At 42.2% G+C, this 20,214-nt stretch overlaps 1 protein-coding gene across 2 annotated transcripts in view; it reads left to right on the top strand.

The window, feature by feature from the left end:
* Positions 1–20,214, top strand: part of RBM28 (RNA binding motif protein 28) — a 32,279-nt gene that overhangs the window by 8,592 nt on the left and 3,473 nt on the right. For both annotated transcript variants that reach the window (XM_005205680.5, NM_001191390.1), the window contains 10 exons: positions 3,066–3,138; positions 5,278–5,387; positions 7,971–8,044; positions 9,047–9,182; positions 10,198–10,262; positions 11,992–12,150; positions 15,508–15,657; positions 15,978–16,052; positions 18,482–18,738; positions 19,303–19,402. In XM_005205680.5, coding sequence (XP_005205737.1) covers positions 3,066–3,138; positions 5,278–5,387; positions 7,971–8,044; positions 9,047–9,182; positions 10,198–10,262; positions 11,992–12,150; positions 15,508–15,657; positions 15,978–16,052; positions 18,482–18,738; positions 19,303–19,402 — 1,199 coding nt within the window. The remainder of the gene's footprint in view (positions 1–3,065; positions 3,139–5,277; positions 5,388–7,970; positions 8,045–9,046; positions 9,183–10,197; positions 10,263–11,991; positions 12,151–15,507; positions 15,658–15,977; positions 16,053–18,481; positions 18,739–19,302; positions 19,403–20,214) is intronic.

Below are 20,214 nucleotides of genomic sequence, written 5' to 3'. Positions count from 1 at the left end.
TCTTGGCATTCCACTACTCCATCCAGTTCAGCAAAACAAGTCCCCTCTCCTCTTCATTCACTTAAAAGAAACACTTATTGAACACCTACTAATGTTAAACTTTGAACTGAAAAAAAAAATCCTTGTTCTCCTGGAGGTTTTGATCTGGCTCCGTGACTTTCAGTCCCAAAGAATTGGCAAGAAAACAAGCAAAGACCAACAAACACTTCTGCATTTGCAGAGTTTTTTTTTTTCAATGTAGATAAACAAATTTGGAACTGATGAATGAATGTTATTCTGTGCATACCCTTCCAAATTGTGTGCAAATAAATGCCCAGTGTTTGCTGTTTGAATTGTTGTAATAGATGCTGCATGTGACAGTGATTTTTGAACCTGTCAGGATAGAAAAATGTACCTTTTCTTTTTTTTTTTTTTAACTATTTTTCAGTTGCTCAGTTGTGTTTGCCTCTTTGCTACCCCATGGACTGCAGCACGCCAGGCTTCCCTGTCCTTCACCATCTCCCGGAGTTTGCTCAAACTCATGTCCATTGGTGATGCCATCCAACCCTCTCATCCTCTGTCATTCTCTTCTCCTCCCGCCTTCAATCTTTTCCAGCATCAGGCTCTTTTCCAGAGTGAGTTCTTTGCATAGGTAGCCAAAGTACTGGAGCTTCAGGATCAGTCCTTCCAGTGAATATTCAGGACTGATTTCCTTTAGGATTGACTGGTTTGATCTCCTTGCAGTCCAAGAAACTCTCAAGAGTCTTCTCCAACACCACAGTTCAAAAGAATCAATTTTTCGGTGCTCAGCTTTCTTTATGGTCCAGCTGATTTTTCTGTAGCTCAGATGGTAAAGAATATGCCTGCAATGCAGGAGACTTGGGTTCGATCCCTGGGTCAGGAAGACCCTCTGTAGAAGGGAATGGCAACCCACTCCAGTATTCTTGCCTGGAGAATCCCATGGACAGAGGAGCCTGGTGAGCTGGTTGGTGGGTCACAAAGAGTCAGACACGACTGAGTGACTAACACTGCTACTACTCACATCCATACATCTGACTACTGGAAAAACCATAGCTTTGACTATACAGACCTTTGGCAGAAAGGTGATGTCTCTGCTTTTTAATATGCTATCCAGGTTTGTCATAGCTTTTTTCCCAGGGAGCAAGCATCTTGATGGCTGCATTCACCATCTGCAGTGATTTTGGAACCCAAGAAAATAAAATATGTCACTGATTCGACTTTTCCACATCTGTTTGGCATGAAGTGATGGGCCCAGATGCCATGGTCTTAGTTTTGTGAATGCTGAGTTTTAGGCCTGCTTTCACTCTCCTCTCTCACCCTCTTCAGGGCTCTTTAGTTCCTCTTCTGTTTCTGCCATTAGAGTGGTATCATGTACATATCTGAGGTTGTTGATATTTTTTCTGATATACACACCTTGGTTTATTCAGACAGCAGATATTCAGAATGCCTGCAGTGCTGGATACTGGGTGAACAGGAGTGAATTAAGAAAATAAAACCCCATGTTTCCTAGAGATCACAGGTGTAGCTTGTTTAGCAAAGGGTTTCAAATCCTATCTCTGCTCCTTTCTTGAGGTATGACTTTGGGACAAGTTACTTAACGTCTTTATAACTCAGTTTCTTCATCTATAAAATGGCTCTAATAACTACATAGAGTTGTGAAGATTAAATTTTTTTTACTACTAATGACTTGATGGATGTGAGTCTGAGTGAACTCCAGGAGTTGGTGATGGATGGGGAGGCCTGGCGTGCTGCCATTCATGGGGTTGCAAAGAGTCGGACACGACTGAGCGACTGAACTGAACTGAACTGAATAAGTACCAATATTATCATTGGTAGATAATGGTAGAATGACTACTACAATATTATCATTGTTACTGTTCTGTGCCAGTAGTGGAGTATAAACAACAATTTTGAATTGAAATGGGGATAAAGGACCTCCTGGGGCATTTTGTAAAACTAACCAAACTTTCATCAAGAATGTTGGATTCAAACTCCACTTATTTATTGAGTGAGGCAGGTCATTACAGAATCAAGAGTGGTCAGTAAGTGGTCCTTTAGTTTCTTTGGAGGTTTTTATTCACTAATCAGGTCTCCCTTCTCCCTTTTTTGTAAGTCTGGCATGTTGATTTGACCATATGAGAAATCTGAGGAAATAAACTTTTTCTATGAGGAGAGAATGGTAGACACCTTAGAAGCAAAGAAGCTTTTACACTGAGAGAACTGAGAGACCTTTAATTCTACAACCAGATTCAGCTGTCTCTTCTTTGACTTGAAAAAATGACTGATAGACACTAATGAGAGAAAATTAATTTAAAATATATGTGTGGTGCAAAAGGGTGTAATACAGAAACTAAAAGTTCCTCACCAGTCCTCCCAGTAGTCCCCCAAAGTAACCTCTGTTATTTCTTTTGTATCCTTCCAGAAATTTTCTTCATATATATAAGCATATATGTCAGTTCTTAAAATCAGTGAATCTCCCTTAAACCCAAATCCACAGCCACTTAAGGCCCTTCCCCAGAGACAACCTGATGGGCTACAATCCATGGAGTCGCAAGAGTGGGACACAACTTAGCGACTAAACCACCAGACAACCAGTGTTCTTGTGTATCTGAGGATAGTCAGTATAATACGTCTGTAAGCTAAAACATGAATGTATATGCACTGGTGTAAAGTGTAATGTATATTTGTCTATGTGAATGTATTTTTTTTTCTCTTCTGATGTTCTACATTTTACATTTCTAGAAAGTTTACCGTCAGACAGTGTAGGGGAATCTCTTTCTCTCTCATTTTCCCCCACACCCTTACCACAATGAATTTAATCTTTTTTGATTTTTGCCAATCTTCGGTGAAAAATAATATCTCATTTCTGGTGCTGTGTCTTTCTTTAATTATGAGTGAGTTTGAGGATTTTCATATATTTAGTTGCATGTCCTTTGTTCATTTTTAATTGGATTTCTTCTTAATTTACGTAAGATCTTTATATATTTAACAACTTAGCTCTTTGTTGTAAGGCTTGCACTAGTCCTAAATTCAGTTTGTTGATTTTCTTTTTACTTTGGATATAGAAGTCTCAAAGAAGAAGAGGAAGAAGAGGAAACTACCCTCTGATGTGAATGAAGGGAAGACTGTCTTTATCAGGTATGACTTTCTGTCTGGAGAACTGCTGTTTCTGTTGCCTTCGTAAGTTTTTCTTCTCTTCTTCCTCTCTCCCTTCTTCTTCTTCTTTTTTTCCACTAATTCTGTTAGGTAGGCCAAAAAGTTAGATGCATGTAAGACCATCAGCACATCTGCCTAGGAACGTAGCACACGATGAGAAACGTGTGGGAGAATCGACTATACACAGGAGATAAACAGCGGGGGTCTTTGTATCTTGTCCTCATTTAGATTTCATTCTTTGTAATTGGGGTGGCGTCAATGGAACAAATGAATTCTTCAACTGTTATTAATAGAAGCATCTTGCTTCTGGCCTTTGTTTTAGGGTGAGTGCTGGGGAGGGATTGTACCTCTTGTCCCTAGTTGATTCTCTCCTCACGCCTGACTGATATAAAGTCACGTCCATAAAGTGAAGCATCCCGTCTGTTTCCTGGAAAAGCGAGAGAGGGGGACACCGTGTCATGTTGCCTTTGCTGTTTCAGTTGCACTGACTGCGTAGGTTGGCATTTTCAGGAAGTCGGGATGTCCTTGGCACACCTCAACGGCCTTTTCGTCCTTTCTTAAGTACCATTTTTGCTAGGGCTATTTGGGTCTTATTTTAGAGATTTCTGTTTTATTCTCTTGTATAGTCTTTTAAAGATGGTTTTCATTATGCAAGTAATTTATGTTTATTGTGGGAAATTTAGGAAATGAATAGGCAAAAAGACATACACACAAAATTAACTTTCATCACTACTCAAGGAATACCCTTGCATGTGTTCATATCGTAAATACTTAACAAGGATGATTTCAGCTTATACATGCTGTGCTGTAGCCCATTTTCTTCCTTTATAGCACGTCTCTCCATTTTTTTTTTTTTTTTTTACTGTGTTATTTGGAATTTCCATATAAACAATTTCATGTTTGTAGAGAATTCTGTGTAATAGGGATGAGGAATGTCACACTTAGAAGCCTGTGACCTCAGTACCAAGATTCCCTTCCTTACACATCTTTTTAATTTAAAGAGAATTTAGGAAAGTAAAGGGATGAAAGAGAGAAGGCTATGAACACGATGAGGCAAATTAGAAGCAATAATGTAGCTAGGATGTGTCTTATTGCAGAAAATCTTTTTTATCTTGGTTGCTCAATAAGATGAAACTGTTTATGGAGCTGTTAATTGAGCAAAAGAGAAGTAAAATTGTAGATATTTATTTGGAACTCTTTTTCTTGCCCCTGGAAGGCTGTGCGTAACTGGGTTAAGAACCTTTACACTATGTTGAAGTTTAGTAGAACAAAATCTCCTTCCAACATTTTTTAATCCCATCAAGGGAAATAGTAATTTTCTCTCTCTCTTCCTCTTTTTTTTTTTTTTTTGTACTTAGCTAATAAACTTTACCATGTTTGGTTTTGAGTTACTATTTTGAAGGATTTTCTGACTTTTGTAAACTTTTAACTGAAACCTAGATTTCATAGGAATACAGAGGAGACATTGAGATGTTTGATTTCTCATTTGCTGTCAGTCTTTTGGTTCTCAGGGAAACTAATTTTGGCCAATTTAAGTGAAAAACCTGGTTTGTTGGATGAATGTTAGGGTAGCTCACAGAATCAAGGTTGTCAAAGAGCAAACCTCAAGAAGGGCCCTTTGCTGGGTCCTTTGCTGTGGAAGACTGTGTGATCCTTTGTCTGAAGACACTCATTCTTGTTTTATCCCTTGTTGAGGTATAACATGTATTCTGTAAAGTATGTGTACAACCCAGTGACATTTTTCATGTATATAGCCACAGATATACATATACCTTTATATGTGGAGATACATATATATGTTACAGAACATTTTCAGCTCCCCACACTGCTGTTTTGAGGTGAATCTGTGTCTGCAACTTCTGATGTTTGTATATGTGTGTTCAAGTTTTATATTCCTGGGAGAGAGAATCTGGTTAACAGAGGAAGGTCAGTCAGTTATGGCCGATGGGCAGAGTCATACATCAGTGGCCTGGCTAGTGGGGGTCACCCCTTGGTGCTATCCTTGGGGAGGGTGGTTCCGAGGAACCACTCCAGATGATGTCTGACTCACTCACCTGGTACTGGAACACAGGGTCTCACTTTTGTAATTGACCTCTCTTGTGACCTGATTGTCCTCCATAGAAACCTGTCCTTTGACTCAGAGGAAGAAGACCTTGGAGAGCTCCTGCAGCAATTTGGAGATCTTAAATATGTCCGCATCGTCTTGCATCCAGACACAGAGCATTCTAAAGGTATTTGCTGTCATCTGGTCAGGCCCAAAACAATTGAGACCACTGTCATGGGCACTGATTAGGCTACATGAGAGCATAATGTGTGCCCTCCCAGGGGTCCACCGTCATCCAGGTTTCTGTGATCCATAGAAGCACCAAGGACATTCTGAGGTTGTCTTCCAGTGATGTCAGACTCAGCATCTGTCATGGTGTTGCCAGCCGTAATTTTGTCTAAGCTTTTTAAGCTCTTGCTTATTTACTTTAGGGTAATGAATTCCATTTGTTGTTCTTTGAATTTCAAATGTGATAGCATCTCATGGGTATTAATCATTCCACAGTGCTTGAAATTACCAAGATATTTTTCAGTTGCTTTTGTTAGTGAGGGAAGCTGATGGAAACTTTGTTGCAATGCCAACAGTCAAAAGGAAAAGCAGAAGTGCTGCCTTAGTGGTGGTGCTGGTTTTTTTTTTCCCCCCTAAGCTATTTCTTTTGAGCTTAAAGATTGACCACTCCTCATTCTAATATACTGTTGTTAGATAAGCATCTTTTCAACCCATTCATAATCTTTGATTTTTATCGAGTGCAGTTGTTCTGCTAAAGCAGTGACTTTTTAATTCATTCTGGTTCTTGATCCTTTTGAGATCTAGCAAGAACTCTGAACCCTATCCTCATAAAAATGCCATTTCTGAGTGTTTTGGAGCTCTCTGGAGCCTATCTATGGATTAATTACCTCCATTCTAAGTCTTATTTTCCAGTTTGATGAAACCTGATCATTTTTGGTTTTTACTTAGCTATAGAAGATGTAAAATGAGGTAGTGTAATGGAAAAAAGACTAACCTGCTTTCTGGAGGTTAGGGGTCTAATCCCAGCTAAATCACCAGCTGGGTGATTTTTTGGCACCCATTTAACCACTGTGGGCTTCCGTTCCTTATCTGTACAATGAGTGGGTTCAACTAGAGTAATCACTTCAGGTGCTTTTAGCTCTGATACTCAATTATACTTCTTGGACCTTCTCCATTTTTATTTTTCTGAAAATGGGCAACTAGAATTGCATAGAATGTTGCAAGTACTGTCTGATACTGCTTGACTTTGGTCATCTCTTTTATCTCTTTCTGAGTGCCCTAATGTATTGGGTTGACATTTTTAGAATGGAGTCTGTGGTTGAACTGCTCAATCTCTTTCTTGGTCTGTTAATGTTAGCTGAGAGTTAATGGTTTTAATAAGCATAGTTTTTGTTTTTTTTTCCCCATGATACGTTGTCTTTCCCTAGCTCATATTAGATTTTCCTGGCACTTTTTCTGCCTACTCGCACAGCCTTGGCTGCCTCCTACCCCTCATCCCTGTTAGCTGCTGTTTTGCTGCCTGGAAGGGCTAAGTATTATCTGAAGACTTTTGGGGAAGTGTTAAAACTGACCCAGTAGATGCCCTGGAAATTCCCATGATAACATTCGTACCCATTCAGAGAGAAGAACCCACCTCATTTTCTGCATATTGGACTTCTTTCTGTATTACTTGTTGCTTCCTATTGATTATCTGTTAACGGTGGATGTCATGGTAGGTGCTTTGGATGTAGAAACAGCCAAGAAACATGAGCTTTCTTCCTGAGACGTTCAAGTCTTTTAGGGAAGATGCTCCCTGACATCCATAATAGAAATGGGAGTGGAGGATGGCCTGGGTGGAGTGTGGGGCAGGGGAGGGATGCAGGGGTACTTAGCCCTGCCTGCAGGAGGCAGGGAAGGCAGGGAAGGCCTCACTAGATGTGGCCTTTGGGTTGGCCTGCCACATGCGTCCTTGCAGCTAGTTGGCTGCCATTCATTCTTACAGGGGCAAAGGGTCAGTGCCACAGTAGCTCTAGGAAATATGACACTGCCTTCCTCTGTGAGGGAAGAATTAAGGCTTATAGGAATGCTAACAAAATATTATGGAACTTAATTTTTTTTTAGTTTACTGTAAAGTGAACTTTTTTTTTCCCTTATAAAAGCTGCTTTTTATCAAAAGCAAAAGATTAGGGTAGTTGATAGGCCCTGCCTCTAACCAGTGAAAGGTATACCTGTGGAAATTCTATAGCAGGAGTCAAAAGTTGAGCTCATGACTTTCCAGTTCACCACTATATTCACAGGGTAGAGGCCAGGGACTTTTACTCCAGGAACTAGACCTGCCCTCACTTGATGCCTCCTTAGGGACTCTGATGACAGTGAGATCTGTAGTTTCAGGCTTAAGTGGTTGCTGCTTCATTTTTTTTTTTTTTTTAGTCCTCTAACAAGCACGTAGAAAGTAATACTGAAACATTAGCCTGGAATTTCTCTAGTATTTCTTGTGGATATTTCTCATTGCATGAGATGGTGCAACTAAAGTTTCTAAGAAGCATTAGAAAAGATGCAGGCAGTAATAATAAAATTCCATTATGAGCAGGTGTGCCATCTTGCCTGTCTTGAACCCCTGGTGTTGGACACAGTACTTTTTAGTTAAGTTTCATTGTACTTAACACAAGGATGCTACTACCCCTTCCACTTCAGTCAGGCTGCCACCGTGCGTAGTGTTGTCTTTGGCTTCCAGTGGGCCGTGCGAGTTTGGGATCTCACCTGGTTTTGTCTCTCTGTGCAGGCTGTGCATTTGCCCAGTTCATGACTCAAGAAGCAGCCCAAAAATGCCTGGAAGCTGCTTCTCCAGAGGCTGAGGTAAGGAAGACATCCTTTACTCTCTAATTTAGGTGATTGCCTCCCAAGGGCAACAGCTGATATTTCCACAAAACTTGATTATTATTATTGTCAATGATATGAAAACAATAAAGCTAAGACTTACTGAATACATAGTGTGTGTTAGGACTTCCCTGGCGTCTCAGCTGGTAAAGAATCTGCCTACAATACGTGAGACCTGGGTTTGATCCCTGGGTGGGGAAGCTCCCATGGATGAGGGCATGGCAACCCACTCCAGTATTCTTGCCTGGAGAATCCCATGGACAGAGGCGTGTGGTGGGCTACAGTCCATGGGGTCACAGAGAGTCGGACACGACTGAGGGACTGAGCACAGCAGAGTGTGTGTTAGGCGCTGAGCTTCACACGCATGACCTTGTTAAATCCTCACCTCAGTCCTATAGGTGTTTGTAAGGTGAGTAATCCTTTATAGGTGAGGAAGTAGGTATAATAATCTATATTATGGGTCAGTTTCTTACATCAGTCTCTATCGTAGGCTGATGGCGTGAAAGACTGGGACAAGAAGGGATTAAGGCCATCTACGAAGTGGAGTAAATGAGAGAGAAAGTGTGTAGGTGATAGAAAATTTTTCTGTGTGTTCTATAACCAAGTATAGATTGTTTTGAGCTGAGTTACTGTGTATTGCCATTGTCTCTTAAATTCTCATGAGTAGAGTTATCAATACTATTTCATTAGCTTTCTTTAGCATACTAAAAATTTGCCTATTTACAGATCGTTTTTCTTAATTTGGTCCTACTTTGGGACTAATCAACTCCCTGAAAACAAATGAACACGTGGCCTTTGCACAGCTGTGCTAAATACTGTTCGGCTCAGTGATCCACTTGCATCCAGCTGGCCTAAAACACCCTAGCGGCGGGGTCCACACAACAGTGGGGTTTGCTGTTTTCCCTTTCCTTCGTGCTCCTTGTCAAGTGCTTAGTTTCTACTCATCATGAATTTTGAGAGAGAGGTCGCAATCTGTTTCAGGGTGGTGGACTTAAACTGGATGGCCGGCAGCTTAAGGTTGACTTGGCAGTGACCCGTGATGAGGCTGCAAAACTCCGGACAAAGAAGGTGAAGAAGCCAACTGGGACCCGTAACCTCTATCTGGCCCGAGAAGGCTGTGAGTAGTGGCAGGGAAAGGGGAACCAGGCTTCGGAGAAGCTGGCCACTTGCCATGACAGCAACCTGACAGTAGTGTGTTTGGAGCATGTTTCAAATTAAATCCCTGCATCCTCTTTAATGGTGGTATATTATTATTATTCTACTTTAGCAGATATAGCAGATTCCACTTTAACAGATGCACAGCTGTCTGTTAGGAAACCTTCACCCAGTTCATGGATTAGCCAGTCCCCACTCTCCTTTCTGACTGATGGATTGCCTTTAGACCTTTTCATCAGAAGATTATCAGGGCAGAGAGGGAGGAAAAACCCAAATTACCTTTGTCCCTTGTCATCATTTCTGATAGGTTTTCTGAAGGAGTTGAAAATTATGACTAAAATTACTCTTTTGGATTACTCATGGATTTAAAATATGCACTGAGTACCTTTCCCTTAGTGTCAGAAAGATAATCAGAAATTAGCTTTAATTAAGATAAAAGAGAATTCCTTCCTTTAGGTCACATAATATTGCTACTTGCTGCACAGCCTTACTGCCCGGACTAGCAAATGGAAGGCCGTTAACCTTTGAGGCCGGGCCCGGTGTTATACAGTGTGGCTGTTCTCTTGGTTGGCTTATCTCACCGCTTAGAAATGGCTCCCAAATACATGAGCAGGGAGATTTCCAAGGACAGGTCATAGGTAGAGCATATTGGCATTCCAAATGCCTAAAATGTACTTATTTCCAAAACTTCCTTTAGGCCTTCACATCTGACTTTGGACACGACATGAAATTTTTTGAAGGGAAGGAAGAAGGAGAACAAAATCACAAAATGTTCAGTTTTAGTCCTTGAGAGCAGCTCATAGACAAGAACTTAGCCCTGTAGCCTATTTCTGGACCTACCCAGATACCACTGTGTCCTGGCCAGCATAGTCCTCTGGGCCCTCTAGAGAGAGCTTGCATCATTCACATCACATTCCTCTTATTGCTCAGTGAAAATTCCCTTGCTGATGTCTTGGCCTTTTTCCCTCTTTCTGCAGTGATTCGTGCTGGGACGAAGGCTGCAGAGGGTGTGAGCGCTGCTGATATGGCCAAGAGAGAACGAGTGAGTAGATTAGGCACCAGCTTCAGGTTCTGCAGGACTCAATATAAATCAATAAATAATAATGCTGAAGGTGCTCATCAAAGAGCCAAGCAAGTCTCGGTCACAGGTGCTACTTACACTATTGTTAGAAAACAGGTGTACAGGTGGAACAAACACTAGCCCAACATTACACATAATACCATGTCAACATTATGTACTGGGTCTTATTCTTTGTTTTTGGAATGCTCAACAGTATGTGTTTCCCAGATAGTATGCTTCTAGATCATGAAGTAGACACTTAAAGGCTCGGGCTGTATATAATTAGGTGTCAGTATAAATGCAGAGTAACATGAGAAAGGAAGGTCAGTGTGGGCTAAATAGGGAGGGAAGTGCGGATGTGGGTCTTGGAAGGGAGAGATAAGATGTATTTTGTTGGAGGGAGGGTATTTCCAGATTATGAAATCATTTTAGGAAAACCCCATATTATGGGATTTTTAGTGATAACTGGTACTGTTGAGTTCCTTTGCTGCTTAGCAATCTTTGTTCCAATAATTTTTACTTTTGCCCGTATAGTTTACTTTCACAAAGCTAAGCCAGCCTAGAATGGTAAAGATACATGATCATTAATAGAATTAGCTCTGGAACCTGAAAGTGCAAAAGATGACGGACAGAGACGAGAATGTAGTGAGCCCGGAGGCAGCATTTCTTTTCCATGCAGGCTCTAGACTGGTGTCCTCGACGGTTTTTGGTAGTGAGCATCTAGAGATTATGGTATGTGGGGGGCATTGGATGCCCTTTTCTGATCATAGTGCAATAGTGACACATTTAATTCTCCTTAAAGTGAATTTTTCTAGCAAAAGGCTCACTAGATTATATGTATTATAATTAAACAGCAGACACAGCTTTTCCTGGGAGAAAAATCGCACTGTTGAATTTAAGCATGATAACCCTTCAGATAGCGCTTTTCATATTTGTTTCCAGGGTATTTATTTTGTGAGTTGCTGTAATAGTACCTTTACCAAATAAGAAGTGGCAAAAATGAAACTTGATAAAAGTTTAACGTAAAACTTATTTCTGCTGAGCTGCTCTTAAGAAACAAGTCAGGAGAAGAAGGTCACCCTTTCACTTTAGAGATAGATTGTCCTGGGGCCAGTGCTTTGTGCAACATAGGTCAGGCTCTGGAAACTGTTTGTTTCTATTGACGTTTTTTTGCCTCAAGGTGGCAGAGTTGAGACAAGACAGTATTCTGTCGCGTATCCTTTAAGTAAATCCATTTCCTTTTGGAAGGACTAAATAATCAGTTTGAGTTGGTGGATAGGTAAGGACTTGGCACAGATGTTAACTACAGTATTATTTATTATTTGCTTTGGGCCAGATTTGAGCTTGGGATTTTATGCATATTACCTTATTTCAGCCTCACATCAGTACTGAAAAATCGGTATTATATTTTGATCTGCAGTTCTACCCTGTAGGTGAAATTATTGAGGCTTAAAAAGTGTTATGTAACGTCTCGAATTCAGCCTGACTCCAGAGCCCATGATCTTATCACCCACCCCCGCTCTTGCCTCCTCGAACCTTTCTTTCTCTGTGTGCTGGGCATCATCAAAAGGCTGCAGCGTGGGTGATTTCTATTATTTTTTCTAGATGTGTGGTTACTGGATTGGGGTCATGGTTCTTTTCCTGTTGGAGAATTATATGCCTGTATCTTTAAAGAGTAGATTGTACTGTTAACAATTTGTTGTTCTTTCAGTTCGAGCTGCTGAAGCATCAGAAACTCAAGGACCAAAATATCTTTGTCTCCCGGACCAGGCTGTGCCTGCACAATCTCCCAAAGGCTGTGGATGACAAACAGCTCAGAAAGCTGCTGCTGAATTCCACCAGAGGGGAGAAGGCGGTGCGCATCAAAGAGGTGAGAGTTGGCCCTGCCCACTCGGGGCTTCACCGCTCATCCTGGGTCAGAGCACATGTTTAGTTCAGGCTGTGGTGCTAGTGGGTTTCGCTGGTGGCTTCAGCAGTAAAGAATCCACCTGCATTGCAGGAGACATAGGAGACACAGGTTCAATCCCTGGATCAGGAAGATCCCTTGGAGGAGGAAATGGCAACCCACTCTAGTATTCTTGCCTGGGAAATCCCATGGGCCGAGGAGCTCGGCGGGCTACAGTCCATGGGGTCACAAAGAGTCGGACATAACTGACGCGACTGAGCACGCGTGCCCATGGTGCTAGTAGATTGACAGATTTTCTCTTGGGCTCATTGTCAGCAGACAAGACTGTGTTTGGTGATTTTCATGGTTTGGGGAGGTTTAAAAAACTTTTTTTCCCTTCTAAGAACTGCTTTTCACATCTGACCAGTTGCAGCAGAATGTGCAGAAGTATCTGCACTCATGACTTAATTTAGCAAGCATTTATTGGATACCTGCTGCATTCTCAGCATTATACCAGGTGCTGTAATGCTAGTTTTCTTGCAGAGAAAATAATCTATGTCCTCTGCTCCTTAGAGGAGCATTTCACTACCATTTAGGCTCTTGCACTATAGTAAGTTCTCAGTGCCCTGTGGTGGGCACAGGGAGTCACTCAGGTCTTCAGCAGTTGTGTTAGACAAACTCTGAGCTCACACCAAGACGTAGTCAGGCTCTGTGTGACTACAGGAACCGCTGTCCTGCCCCCACGGCGCCCCCACATGCCTGCTGTGGGATTTATTGCTACACTGTCCTGTAATTATTCATCAGTCATTTCTCCCAGCCACACTGAGCTCTTTGAGAGCAGGTGTCATCTCATTGTTCCCAGTTGTTGGCATAGAAACTGGCACATAGTCATCTCTTGATCAGTGTTTATTGAATAAGCAGCATAGCCAGTATTATGAATCTACTTTGCTCTGATTCATCACCATGAACTATTTTCCTACTCCTGGAAATCCCCTTCAAAATGTATGATATTGCTATTCAGGGAATTATAGGAGAGAATGTGAGCATAGCTGACACCACTGTTAGTAAAACCATTCAAAGAGTTACTGTCATAGGAGTCAGTTATGTAATTTCTCATCAGCATCTGTGGTACTTAGTAAGAGTCTGTATATCTAACACCTGTCATCGCTTAGAGACATGTATGTGAGTTTTATAGTATTTGCATTATATTGAATTTTCTCTTTAAATCTTTCGTATGTGTAAGTATAGTGTTCAGCTAAGATAGTAAGCTTTTTGAAGATAAGAGCCTCATTTTATGCTTTTCTTTTTTTAAACGAATACCTGAATCATTTTACTATACACTGAAAGTTAACAACATTGTAAATCAATTATACTTCAATAAAAACTTTTAAAAAGCCAAAAAATCAGTTATATTTTCTTTTGAAATACAATCCAAATTTCTTAATCACTAAGAAAACTAAGGAAAAAAAGAGTATCAAGACACAGTTTCTATGGCTCTGTTATAAAGCATGCCAGACTAGCCACAGGTTGCTGCTACTGCTGCTAAGTCGCTTCAGCCGTGTCCGACTCTGTGTGACCCCATAGATGGCAGCCCACCACGCTCCCCCATCCCTGGGATTTTCCAGGCAAGAATACTGGAGTGGGTTGCCATTTCCTTCTCCAATGCATGAAAGTGAAAAGTGAAAGTGAAGTCGCTCAGTCGTGTCCGACTCTTAGCGACCCCATGGACTGTAGCCCACCAGGCTCCTCCATCCATGGGATTTTCCAGGCGAGAGTACTGGAGTGGGGTGCCATTGCCTTCTCCAGCCACAGGTGAATATAATGTAAATGTTCAGCTCAAAAATAAAAACAACCCACCAGTAGTGCCGAGGGATGGAGTATTTAGTAACATCCCCACTGAGGATGAGAATATTTCCACATTGTTTTGAGTGTACAATTTTAATGTTTTGCTAAGGTGAGTCTTCATCACATACCACTTCATCGATGCTGTGCCCAACCAGTCTGCCATCCGCAGTGGGACAGTATCTCCTGATGGCCCCTCCTCTGGCCATGGGTGGTAATCACTTCACCTGCTCAGTACCGTCCTGACTCAGTCCTTTCATTCTTCTACTGTGTTCAAAAGACTGTCAGCTTCTCTGCCTTGGGCATCACAGTCGTTAACTCTGAAGGTCCAGAATAAATCTGGATCCAGGCGAGTAAATTCTCAAATTGGCAAAAGCTGCCATTTTTATGTAGGTTGCTAAATAGCCATGGTCCCGCCAGGTGTGCACTGACTCCGTCATCACCTGCTCCCAGAAAATGGACTAGAGGCCTTTGGAACGGTCTCACCATCCAGTGGTCTCACTTTAGCTCTTGAGCATGAAGTCGAGGGTGCTGTGCCATGCTGCATCGAGGCGAGTCCCTGGGCCAGGCCTGGGGGCAGCAGCTGAGGAGACTGGAGGGCTGTGCAGCGTGTCCGGCTGCCTATATGCTTTTCTTGATTTCCCTGCAGTACATGGCACCGTTCTAGGCACAGAGTAGATACTGGGCATATACCAAATGCGGCATCCACATGTCCCTGATACCTAGACTTCTCCATTACCCGACAAACACAGCTTCCTGGGAGTGAAACCATGTAAATGATCAGTTTTCCCAAAATACCCTGCCATTCCTTGGTGCCCCAAGATGCCTGGTACAGCTTAAAGTTTTAGGAAAAAATCATTCAAGAGAAGATCTGAGCTCTGAGCAAATATAGCTGAAGCTCCTTCCTGTATTTCTGAGCCTATTTGTTGGTCAGGATCTTCCTCATGCCAGAACTTTCTTATCTAAAGCCATCAGGCCTTCATCCTTCCCTTCTTCAGTAATATTTCTTCTGAGTGGTTTCTTCAGTGAGGAGACCTGCAGACAGCACTTCAGTCCCGGTGCTGATTTATACCACCCCAAGTACCACATACCTCTCAGCTTGTATGTGCTGTCACATCAGCAGTTAGCCATTAAAATTCTTCTTGGGAAGTTTATCTGCATGCTTATTTGGAGGTCTGTGTGGATGTTTGTAAACCCTTAGAAAGCAAGAAAATACCTATTTAATGTGTTCTGTGCTCTCAGGTGTATTCTAGTAAAACAGACATTCATAAGTGTTAACTCCAGTAAAACTCTTGTGATGGTGATATAGATGAAGACTGTTTCAATAACCTAATTTCTTGTTGAAGCTGTTAAGGGTCTTTATCCTCTAACTATGGCTGATTCATGTCAATGTATGGCAAAAACTACTACAATATTGTAAAGTGATTAGTCTCTAATTAAAATAAATAAATTAAAAATAAATCCTCTAACTACTGATTCTTTTCCTCACTCTACTGGTAGTGTCGGGTGATGCGAGACCTGAAAGGAGCTTATGGGAAAATTAAGGGTCAGTCCTTGGGCTACGCCTTTGCAGAGTTCCAGGAGCACGAGCATGCCCTGGCGGCCCTGCGCCACATCAACAACAATCCGGAGATCTTCGGGCCTCAGAAGGTGAGCCTTGTCCTGTGGCGGGGGGCCTGTCCTCCGGGGGCCATTTATGGGAAGCCCTCTGACACTTGTGTGATGGATAAGAGTGGCAAGGCCTTGGAGAAGTGAGCGGTGACTCAGGTGACGGGATGATTGGAGGGAACTCTAAATTGGGTAGTCTGCTCGCAGAACTGGCCCCTTGCCTCTAAGTAGAGGGAAGTGAGCAGCACCCTCTGACTTGCAAGCAAGAGGGTAGTGGGGGCAGGGGTGGCGAGCATCTCAGCTCCATTGCATGCTGAGATTAAGAAATCAAATGAATGATAATCTGTTTCCTGCTGCTGCAGAGACCAATAGTGGAATTCTCTTTGGAAGATCGAAGGAAACTTAAAGTCAAGGAACTGAGGATCCAGCGCAGCCAGGTACAGAATTGAAATTTTTTTCTTTTCTCTTTATTTTTTAGTTGTGGTAATATATGCATCACATAAACTCTACTATTTTAAGCATACAGTTCAATTTTTTTTCAGACCATATTTAAGCTCCCGCTTTGTTCAGTTGTGATTCTGTTCCCTTAAATTAGGGCTCTGCCTTGCTAGGTTCTTGGTTACGCTTTCCTCTTAGTTTCCTAGAACTCTGCAGGCCGTCTCTCCTCCACTGGCCTGGCTGGTGGTAGCTCCACAGAAGGAAAGGGCGAGGAGAAGCAGCCCGATGCTGTTGGCAGTCAGCAGTGCTTGTACTGCAGTGTTTGGTGATGGTACATGTCAGAATTAATAACCAAGGTTAAGTTGTCCGTTACCTGTAGATTTCAGCTATCTCTTCCGTAATTCTCTTTTCATCTTGTACGCTCCAGAGGAGTGATTCCTGGTAGTTTTAGTACTGTTTCTAATCTAGTGTAGTGTAGAGGAACTCTGGGAACAGGAAGACTCATGTTCAAACTCAGGCTCTGCCCCTTTCTGAGTTCCTTGGCAAGTTACTACCCCTTTCAGCTTCAGCTTCTAGTTTATAAAAATAGGTTTAATATCATCTGTGTTAACATGTGTAAGTTGTCTCACAAGCTACACGGTCAGTACACAGTCAGTACTCATTCTCTCATCCATCATGCCACAGGACATAGAAGACCAGATTATTCTTGATACCATAACTCTTACAGATCTCATCGATAGTATACCTTGACTTGGATATATACCAAACATTTGCTGTGTTCTGGGTCTTTATGGTGTATATCATGAGCATGACCCATAGAAGAGGAGTTTCAGTGATGCATACCATGACCCTAGATTGGAAAAATCTGGGTTCTGCTTATTATTTAAGGCAGCTTTGTTATTGTAGTTATAGAATTATTTACTGCCTCAATCAGAGGTGATTCTGTAGCTTCTGGCTTAAAAAAAAAATTCAGGTGGCCTTATTTGTTATCTACACTTACGTACATACCCGTCTTTCTGTGTAAAAGTGCCCCTTTCCCGTGACTCAGGGATCCTTCTCAATTTCCATGCTCATATTCCCCAAGTGACTTTTCCCCACCTCTCTCAGAAGAGAAGAGACTTTATTGCTTGTGCTTTCATGAATGTCCTTAGGCTCTTTTTCAGTTTTTTACTTGGTTTATATCTCTTTTCTCCACTGGGCTGTGAGTTCTAAAAGGTAGACACTTCTTTCTTTCATCTGCACCCTTACCACTTAGAGACTGGCACATAAGAGGCATAAAATAGATCTTTGTTCTCCCACTATGCCTGTTTAGATTTCTGAGGTGAAAAGGACAGAATAACATTATTATTACTGCATTGATTTCACATGAATCTTCTTTGTCTTCCCCCACTTGTGCAAAATAAATATGTAACATACTTTATGTCCTCCTCCTCATGTCTTTTCCTTATCTTCATTTCATTTATTTTTTTCTCTAAGGTTCTTCCTTTTTTTTTTTAATGTGGATTTGAGTTTCTAACCTGTCGTTTTACCTTTCTTAGTAAATTCATTTAGTATTTCTTGCAATGAAGGTCTACCAGTGATAAATTTCCTTAATTTTATTTTGGAGGTGGGTAGGTGCCTCACCGAGCGGCTTGCAGGATACTAGTTCCCTGACCAAGGATCAAACCTAGGGCCCTGGCTGTGAGAGCACCAAGTTCTAACTCCTGGGCCCCAGGGAATCCCCATATTTCTTTAATTTTTGTTTGTCTGGTAAAGTTCTGTTTTTCCTTCACTTTTGAAGGATAATTACATGGATATAGAACTCTAGGTTGGTGATTCCTCTGCCACACACACATACTTTTAAACACTTTATTCTGTTTTCTTCTTGCTTACATGGTTTCTGAAGGGAAATCCAGTGTAATCTTAACTTTGTTCCTCTGTGGGTAATGAATTTTCCCTACCTCTGGGGAAAGATTTTTCTCTTTGATTTCTTGCAATTTGATATGATACGCCTAGATGTACTTTTTTTTTTTTAATCCTGTTTGGTGTTTGTCTGAGCTTTCTGAGTCTGTGGTTTAATGTCTGTTGAAGTTTGAAAATCTTCAACTCTCATTACTTCAGGTATTTCTTCTCATTCCTATTACACCTGTGCTCCATGCTGCTGGCCCTTTCTTGTTTGTTTTCTGCTGGCTTTTGAGTTTGGGGCGTACCTACACTTTCTCCTCGTTTCTGCATGGGAAAAGGAAAATGGTTGTTTTGTGTCCCCTACCCAGTAACCCTCTGTTATGATGTCAGGACCTGTGAACTGCTTGTGTTCATTTTCTTAAAGTCTCTAACTATTTGGGGGAAGAATTCCCCTTCTCTCACCAAACTCAGTCCTCTTCTGCTGCGTGTTTCCAGCAAATAAATCTCACCTAGTAACCAAGTAGCATTCTCTCGTCTTTTGCAGCAAAAAGTGAAATCCAAGCCTGGAACTGGTGAGCCCCAGCAGGTACCACCAGAACCTGGGAAAAAGCAGCAACAGAAGGCAGCTCAGAACCACATGCAGGAACAAAGCCAGGCCTCCGTGCGGCAGAAGGGGACAGCAGACTCTGTCTCGTGGGCAGGGTTCCAGACCAAGGCCGAAGTGGAGCACGTGGAGCTGCCTGATGGGAAGAAGAGAAGAAAGGTCCTGGCGCTCCCTTCACACCGAGGCCCCAAAATTAGGTGAGATGTGGGATGGCTTCTCAGAGGGTTTGTCTTACTTCGCCATTTTTCCTCCTTGGGGCTTTTGTGTGGATGAAAGGGATGCTGGTTGCTCCAGTCCCGCATGCAGTATCTCTATGCCGGCAGAGTCACTCTTGCACCAAATGGAGGCCAGAACAGGACTGGCCTTGGGCCCCTCAGAGGGGCCTTCCAGGGTGGGCTCTCATGCCGCTTTTCTCCTCCTCTGAAGCGCTTCCTCTTGTCTTGATGGCTGTCTCTGAGGCCCACCTACTTGAGGTTTCTGTCCAGAACAACAGATTAATGCTGTCAACAAAAATCAATCTTTACGAAATTTTTGTTAAGTAAACAATGGTTTTTAAAAGTCCCTTGAGGTTTTTAAACCAAAGCAAAAGACAAGTATACAAATGTTGAGCCCTAGGACATTCTGTTGCAGTATCCCTTGATTTCTCAGGGGCTTAGAAAGAGCCAGTGTAAGAAAAGGCCTTTTATCTTTTGGGCTGAGAAAACCTCAGGAGTGCCAATTAGAGGAAGAACTCAGGGTGACACTTGACCATGTTGTTTCAGGTTGCGGGACAAAGGCAAAATGAAGCCTCTCCCTCCCAAGAAGCCAAAGCCCCAGACAAACCACCAGAAGCAAGAGAAGCAGAAATTATCTTCCAAGCAGGTAAGTTCTGTAGGCCCTGAGGCTTTGGTATGGCACAGGTCTGCCGGGGTTGGCAGCCATTTGAGCCTTGATTAGTTAAGCAAAGGAAAAGACTTCTTCTAGATTGCAGTTCTGTACAGGGCTGCAGATGTGGAGGTACATAGTCCTAAAAGTAGGGAGAAGAATACAATGGACCCCATGATTTTGTTACTGTGCTTCAACAATTATCTTGTTTTACCTACCCACCCCCACCCCATCCTGTGAGTATGTTACAGTGAACTCTACCTCACTTGTGGATGTACCCCATGTAGAAACATATCTCAGGATTTATCTCCAGCTGATCAGGCCTTACACACATATGGTGGCTCATATGGTAAAGAATCTGCCTGCAGGGTGGGAGACCTGGGTTTGAACCCTGGCTTGGGAAGATCCCCCTGGAGAAGGGAATGGGTACCCACTCCAGTATTGTTGCCTGGAGAAGTCCACGGACAGCAGAAACCTGGCGGGCTGTAGTCTGTGGGGTCACAAAGATTGAGACACGACTGAGCGACTAACACTTGCTTTCACTTTAAACACACATACACACAGACACATGTTATGCGATCATCACATCTAATGAAATTAATAAGAAACCCTTACTAGCTAATGTGTGGCCCATATTAAAACATTCCCAGTTACCTCAAAAATACATATTTTTAAGTTGGTTTGTATAAATCGGGTTCCAAACAAAAAGCCGGTTACTTCCTTGACCGGGGATTGAAGCAGTGCCTCAGCAGTGAAAGTGTTGAGTCCTAACCACTGGACCACCAGGGAATTCCCTGTATTTGGTTTTT

Source organism: Bos taurus, chromosome 4 (genome assembly GCF_002263795.3).
Source record: "Bos taurus isolate L1 Dominette 01449 registration number 42190680 breed Hereford chromosome 4, ARS-UCD2.0, whole genome shotgun sequence".
NCBI lineage: Eukaryota > Metazoa > Chordata > Mammalia > Artiodactyla > Bovidae > Bos > Bos taurus.
This window is presented reverse-complemented; position numbering and strand designations above follow the sequence as displayed.